Below are 7,135 nucleotides of genomic sequence, written 5' to 3'. Positions count from 1 at the left end.
AGATAACGTGCGTAATCTATTAATTACGCGATCATTGGGATGTGTGCTTTCAGCTTTGATTGTTATTTATTAAAAAATGAAGCCAACTTTCGGTTCTTTTTTCCCGGTTGTGAAGACAACAGCAAGTAGTCGCTGTTGCCACTTGTCCTGTTGTCCACCACCTTCCCCCAAAGCTTATATTTTGTTTCGAGAAACTTGGACCTTCGAAGATGGAGGAGTAAGCCTGCTAGAGAGAGAGAGAGAGAGAGAGGAAAAAAATAAAAGAAGACACACAGAGGTAGCCACTCTAGCCACTCAGTTTTTTTCTTTTTTTTCAATTTTTCTTCCAATCTCTTCTTGTCTTCTGGATTCTTCTCTGAGTTCTCTCAGTCTCTGTGTCTTCCTTTCTTTTTTCTACATGTTTTTTTTTTTTAATTTTCAGTAAAGAAGCAGAAGCAGAAGAAGAAGAAGCCCCTTCGCCCAACGCTAATTTCGCCATCCTGGTATGCTCATTTCTCCCGTCTGTTGTCGTATCTTCTTCCCCTCGGTGCATGTATATTCTTTGATCAAATGGCATATGGATCCGATACGGTAGAATCGTTTATGCCTACAATAATGTTTTTGTGTCTCTTGAATCGGATTCGGCTGTTTTCGTTCTATTTTCAAGATTCCCAATTGCAATCCTCTGTTTTGCTAGGCTATCGATAACTTGGCGTTGAGACAAAAGCAGAAAGCAGTAATAACGAATCCGGAGCAGCGGTTTGCGACGGATCATGTGGTACAAATAGGGGGCTCTGAGTGTTTAGTCGCGGAATGCTTTCTGAACATCGTCAGAGCCCTTGGGATGGGGTCGTGTCTCTCGGCGGAGGGCGCGGCCGCCCTCCCGTATGCTCTGGGTGCAGCGGCGGTGTCGGCATCCAGATCTGCCTTGGACGACGTCGGTACCGGCATCAAGCGCGGAAACTCGAGGAAGAAGATGAGGACGGACTCCTCCTCCTTGGATTCTAATATGGAGACGTGGCTGCATAGAGTTCCGGGGAGATTGTTCTTCAATGGCTCCAGCGAGGTTGCATCCCTGTTTAGTAAGAAAGGCAAGAAGGGGATCAACCAGGATGCTATGATTGTCTGGGAGGTTAGCCCTCCTGAATTCTTGGACGCCTTTTTTCTTGTTTTCTTATTGATATTATGTGCTTAAGTCATTCTGCTTTCTACTTCAAACAACTGGATAGGCTTTGAATGTATAAGGATTATATATGTAGTTGTAGAATTTTGGGAGATTGCTACCGATCAAAAATAAATAAATAAATAAATAAATTTGGAGATTTCTAGAATGGGGAAAATCTACCATAAATGAAAGTATAAATATCAGTGCAGCCCTATTGCAGCATTAATGGATTCACAATAGAGTTTATGTTGCTCTATCCATGGCCATACTTCTTTGAATTATCAATGATAAGTTATATACCACCAATCACTCTAATCTATTATTGGTGTTACTTTTGTAGTTCTTAAATGCATTTTGCTTCTAGTTTATTCTCAACTAAAGCCACTCTAATCTTTTTGTCTGTCCCCTCATTTTGTCCCTCAGTTTGAATGGCATGATTCCAACTAAATCAGAATAGGACAACTTACTAGGATGGTAGTCCTAATGCATTTTGGGAACAAAGTCCTACTAGAATAGAGCAAGATGGTTAGATAAGATAGTTTATCTAGACTTCTCTGTCAAAGGAATTATTCTTTTTACAGTGGTGATTGATGCTCATGCATGAATGGTATGTTTAAATAGTTTTTTCCTGTTTGTTCTCATACTATATCTGACAAAAGTGTAAATCTCGACTCTGCATTACAATAATTGGTAAAGTTGAAGTGTCTACTTTTGGAAATGCTCAATTAGGAGACGTTTCTGTTTTGGAATGATAAATATTTTATATGAAGAACAATGATTTTACACCTAACAATAATCTAAAGGGATGTTATACATTGAAAATTATGGTAAAATAAAGGATCATTTCAAGGATTAGTAAAATTTTGTCATAACTGATTGATTATATTAGTTATGAGAAAATGCTCTTCAAAAAGTTTATAGAGTTTATTCCATCACAATTCCAGCCATGCTGTCTTTACAACTGTGGTGAACAGCTGGGAGTGAATCATAATCTTCATTTCTGCTTCATGACGTACTGTTCTTCCCTTAGTTTTGCTCCTTCTGATTATTCATGTTGTGTTTCTAAAGGGTTCTCTTTTAGCACTTACTAAATTTCTTAACTCTGCAATAAGTTTTTATGTCCTTTCTTTCTTTATTTTTCTCAGAATTTTGGTTCAAGGACAGACACAATATTTTGTGGTGTTTTTGATGGCCATGGTCCCTGTGGTCATATGGTTGCAAAGAAAGTGAGGGATTCTCTTCCTTTAAAGTTGATTGCTCAGTTGCAAATTAATAGTATCCGCGAGCATGGTCATGATAATATCAGAAGTAGCGCATTGAAAAGTCTAGCCTCTGAAGACATTGCACTCATGTTAGCTGATGAGGAAGCCAGGACCTCTAATCATAAGGACAGTCGCCCTGATTTCTTTATGACAATGAGAGGGCCATTTCTGAAGGCATTTAAGGTTATGGACAAGGAATTGAAACTACATCCTTCAATTGATTGCTATTGCAGCGGGACAACTGCAGTTACCTTGGTCAAGCAGGTAATTGATGCACATCACATCTTGTTTTTCTTGAACAGTGATGATAATATTTTTGTATGTATAACCATTATTATATTTTGACTATAGAGACATGATCTCATTATTGCAAACGTCGGGGATTCCAGAGCCATATTGGGTACTAGAGATGAAGATGATTCTCTCATTGCAGTTCAGTTGACTGTAGACCTCAAACCAGATCTTCCAAGTCTCTCTCTCTCTCTCTCTCTCTCTCTCTCTCTCTCTCTCTCTCTCTCCATGGGTAGTGTAAAAATGACGTTGAGAATCATGAAGAATATCTGCATGTTTGACGGTAGATCATGATTTATGAAAGTCAACCTAAAATACACTAGCTACTTGTATCATGATTTGGAATTGTTGAGATAAAATTGTTCAAAACAATGTAAGTGGGGTTTTAATGGGAGAATACTATTTGGAGACTTCACCTGGGAACTGGTTGAATAATCATATGATGGATCATAATAGATTGTAGAAACCAGGATCAAAGCTCACTCTGATGCACTCTTTTGATATTTTATTTTAACTTGATTTAACAGCTTCTGCAGGTTCTAAACACTTGTTGCAGTTATCATGTGATGCTCTGAATGAAAATATTGAAATAGCATATTGGCGAAAAATAAGAGATCACTTCCTATGATGTGTGGGTGCTTTATAGATTTAGATTTAGATTTTGATTTTGATTTTGATTTTTTTTTTTGGAAACGACCACCCAATGGTGACTCTGGATACTTTAAATATTGAATTATATCAAATATATTTTTTTCATTTGGGCATAGAAGAAAGTTTTGGATGGGTCTAAAGTCCAAAACTCTTCATTTGATAGTGTAACCTTAGCCAAGTTGAGTGAAAATGTGAATGTGGACAAGTTCATATCCTTCTAGGAATCTGACTCCGCGTTTGTTTGAACCTCATTAAGAAACTTCCAATTTCGAAGTCAAGGATACATCAATGACTGCAATTGAGTGGCAAGGATTTAAAACGATTTTTTTTTCCTGAAAAAAAATGTCATGGTGTTCAGCCAAGAAAATAAATTCTATATATTTGAAGATAAGAAATTGTAAGAGAAAAGTATTCTGTATTTCAATATTCTGTAAGCTTCAACTAAATTAGGGTGGAAGTTGCCCGGTATTTAGAATGATAGCCCCTCATTTATATCCCAGCTAAATATGTTTCTCCTATTGCAAACAGGGTAATGAAAATTAATGAAATATTCTTTTGCTTCTGTATGTGCATGTAAAATAGATATGACTGGTTGTTTATTAAAATTGATGAGAATGCAATTTCTTCAGTTTGATCTGTTTGCATATGATATCAGGAGAAATATTGGAAGACATTAATGGTGACATTAGTTTTGATATATTGTTTCTTTCTTTAATCTTTCAGGGGAAGCAGAGAGGATTAGGCGATGTAAGGGACGTATCTTTGCCCTTCAAAATGAACCTGAGGTTGCTCGAGTTTGGCTGCCCAACTGTAACTCCCCTGGACTTGCAATGGCTCGGGCATTTGGAGATGTTTGCCTTAAAGAATTTGGCTTGATCTCTGTCCCTGATATTTCTTATCGTCGCCTCACCAAGAAAGATGAATTTGTAGTACTGGCTACAGATGGGGTAGGAAATCATTCTCTCTCTCTCTCTAATTGTTTAGCTGAAGTAAAATTATATCTATAAATCAGCCATTTTGTGGTTTACCTCATTAGCAATTTGGAAAATTGCATTGCTTGCTTGAAGAAAATGTGAGTTGTCAAATAAGTCCCTTTCCCACAGTTTTCCTTTACCATGACAGTTGAAAGAGAAAAAATCATGCATGTATTATGATTATAATCTATTGGATTTTTTCGGATGTCAGGTTCTATTTTATCTTACATTTTACATTTATGCTAGATTATTGTCCTATATCACCTTACATTATGGTCTCTATCCCATTGTTAAGACAGGAGTCCCTTACAGTCCGTGTTGATTTCTTTAATATGCTTTGGGACAATATTCATAAAAAAAAAATAAGCTCTGGGACTAGAGAAGAGTTTCTGATGTAGCCATGGAATGAAAGTCACATTTCTGAAATTTTCAGTTTTGTCTACTTGAAGCTTTCCTGTGTGCAGCTGATATACAAAATTAGATGGATAAAATTGTTATTTGGTCTTGAAGGTTAATTCTTTATCAATCCTATTCAAAATGGTTCTAATCTCCCAAGTATAAGAGGGTCTTGTATTAAGTTCTATTAGGTCTTTTGTGTACTAGGAGTCCTAGTCCTAGTAGGTTGAGTAAAAGTCAACGAGACTTTATAGACGTCAAATATGCTTCATTGTATTCAAATCAAGTTTGCTTTGTTATTGCTTCTAACTGGAAATAGATTCCTCCTATACCCTTCGAAACCCACCACTTAATTTTAAACCCCATCTAATACGGATTTCTCTAAATTTTTCCTACATCATTTTGTCTTCTATGGAAGATAAGTGATCTCAGTTTTTTTAAATCTTACCAGTCATCCTTTCAACGTTAATCGGGTGGTGAAGTCAGATCATAACCATTCTGTTCATAGGTTCATGCGCTCCTGTTTACCATACACACCAATAACCATTAGGAACGAGAGAATTGCTGTCACCATCAATTGTCCTATATATCCAAGGGTAGCTCTGCCCCTATTACAGTATAATTAGAGCTTAATCAATGTGATTAATATGAAGTTACCTCAGCATATACATGCATGAAAGAAAGATAACGAGCCTAATTGTTTCGCATTGAAAGATAATGTCTCCTCTGGTTTTTTCTTCCTTTTTGGCAGATCTGGGATGTCCTCTCAAACAAAGAAGTTGTTGACATAGTGGCATCAGCCCCACAGTCTGCTGCAGCTCGAGCAGTGGTTGATTTAGCTGTTAGAGCTTGGAAGTCCAAATTCCCATATGGGAAGGTTGATGACTGTGCTGTAGTTTGCCTATTCCTGAACTCAAATTCAAACCATTACTCTGTTTTTAATTCCACCCAATGAGATAGATGTCGTAGGACCAATCCGAAGGGTTTTGTTTTTTCCTGGACCAATGCGCACTGCCCATTAGGGTACCTGTAGATTACCCCATGAGAATTTTTCTTCAAGGTTGGGGGAAAAAGGAGATTATAGGAGGTGTTGCAACAGCGGCCAGGGGGCCCACGTTTGAGGGCTAATATCCTTGCCTTGCCATGCTTGATTTAATTGGCAAGTTGGAAGGGTAGGGCTCAAAAATAGAGGTGGAAGCCATTTCTTATGATTTTTTTCTTTAGGAAATATTAGTTATTCTCAATATTCTTTGCCAATCTTTTATGGGGCTTTTCGTTCTACAAATAAGTTGTGGAAAAGGAGTGATGCTATCTTGGAAAGGTTTTCTCAAGGTTCATTTTCAAGTGGAGCTTGATGTGACCTTCTGTTGGTATGTTTTGGCAGTCTCTCCCTCTGGAATTGGGAAGGAGTTTTTGTTGATCCAATTCTCTGGGAGCTTTGGAAGTTATTCCATTACTTATCCATCACTTAGATAGGTATGATTTTGTGCTTGTGTTTGGAGATAAACTTTCTTTTTATAAGTTGTTCTTATGGCACAAGACTTGAGGCAGCAGTGGATATACTCAATTATTTGGATGTATTTTATTTTTTTGTGGGACTGCTTTTCTCCTTTTGTAAAATGTTGCTGTTCGATAGCACTTGAATTTTCATTTGTCTCTTTTTATAGGCATCTGAAATAGTCTTCTGCTGTCTTTCTATGTACTGTTTGCTTAATTGCAGCTTTGAATTGTTCAGATGGTGCAAAATTTTGTGTTCAATATATGATTTTGGGGTGGTTTCATATGAAATTTGCATCTTTTTGTATGGATATTTTTCTTTTTAGGATTTTAATCCTTGGTTTTCGGATTTTTTTTATTTGAGTTCAAGTAAAATAATGGTACTATCCTCTTCTAAAACCAAGTGCAAGTTTTATGCAGTTTTTTTTTTTTTTTTTTTTTAAGGCATGAAAGGTATCTACATGAGAAAATCCATTTTTTTAATAGAATGACGTTTTTTTTTTTCTATTCAAAGGGACTATTAGGACTTTGTCTTTTATGAGTAATGTTACATATAATCGTAGAATGCGCAAGTGTCGTATAATCGTTTTGAAAAAAAGTGAAGTTTGTTATTAAAAAAAAATTTCTTTTTATATCGGTTTCATATTTATTCACTTTTTTTAAAGAGAGAACAAAACGAGTAGGAATGAAGGTCGGATAATATATGAAGAGATTATACAAAAGTAATTTTATAAATTGATATGACTTCATGTAATTCATTAGATCTACTTTACAATAAAAGTAACTTTACAATTTGACGAATCACATTATACCATATCAATTTGTGGAATTATTTTTGTTTAATCTATTTGTGACTAGAGTATTTCTCAATTATATATATGAATTAGGAACAAAGAAAAAAGTCTGGGATCAAACTCTTA

At 36.1% G+C, this 7,135-nt stretch overlaps 1 protein-coding gene across 1 annotated transcript; it reads left to right on the top strand.

Annotated features, from left to right (window-relative positions):
* The first annotated feature begins 216 nt into the window (after positions 1-216).
* Positions 217-6,464, top strand: LOC121246662 (probable protein phosphatase 2C 33). The gene is made up of 7 exons (XM_041144889.1): positions 217-277; positions 370-482; positions 677-1,111; positions 2,290-2,670; positions 2,758-2,875; positions 4,072-4,295; positions 5,470-6,464. Exons 3-7 carry the CDS (start codon positions 824-826, stop codon positions 5,671-5,673), a joined length of 1,215 nt encoding a protein of 404 aa, XP_041000823.1. The 5' UTR covers positions 217-277; positions 370-482; positions 677-823; the 3' UTR covers positions 5,674-6,464.
* The last annotated feature ends 671 nt before the right edge of the window (positions 6,465-7,135 follow it).

This window comes from Juglans microcarpa x Juglans regia, chromosome 1S (genome assembly GCF_004785595.1).
Source record: "Juglans microcarpa x Juglans regia isolate MS1-56 chromosome 1S, Jm3101_v1.0, whole genome shotgun sequence".
NCBI lineage: Eukaryota > Viridiplantae > Streptophyta > Magnoliopsida > Fagales > Juglandaceae > Juglans > Juglans microcarpa x Juglans regia.
The sequence above is the reverse complement of the archived record's forward strand: the minus strand, read 5'-3'. Positions and strand labels throughout refer to the sequence as shown.

What these genes read in the sequence shown, in the direction of transcription:
- LOC121246662 (XM_041144889.1), top strand. Translation starts at nt 824, where the DNA reads ATGGGGTCGTGTCTCTCGGCGGAGGGCGCGGCCGCCCTCCCGTATGCT. An exon ending in ATGCTATGATTGTCTGGGAG is followed by an intron (nt 1,112 to 2,289) that starts GTTAGCCCTCCT and finishes TATTTTTCTCAG; the next exon opens with AATTTTGGTTCAAGGACAGA. An exon ending in TAGTACTGGCTACAGATGGG is followed by an intron (nt 4,296 to 5,469) that starts GTAGGAAATCAT and finishes CCTTTTTGGCAG; the next exon opens with ATCTGGGATGTCCTCTCAAA.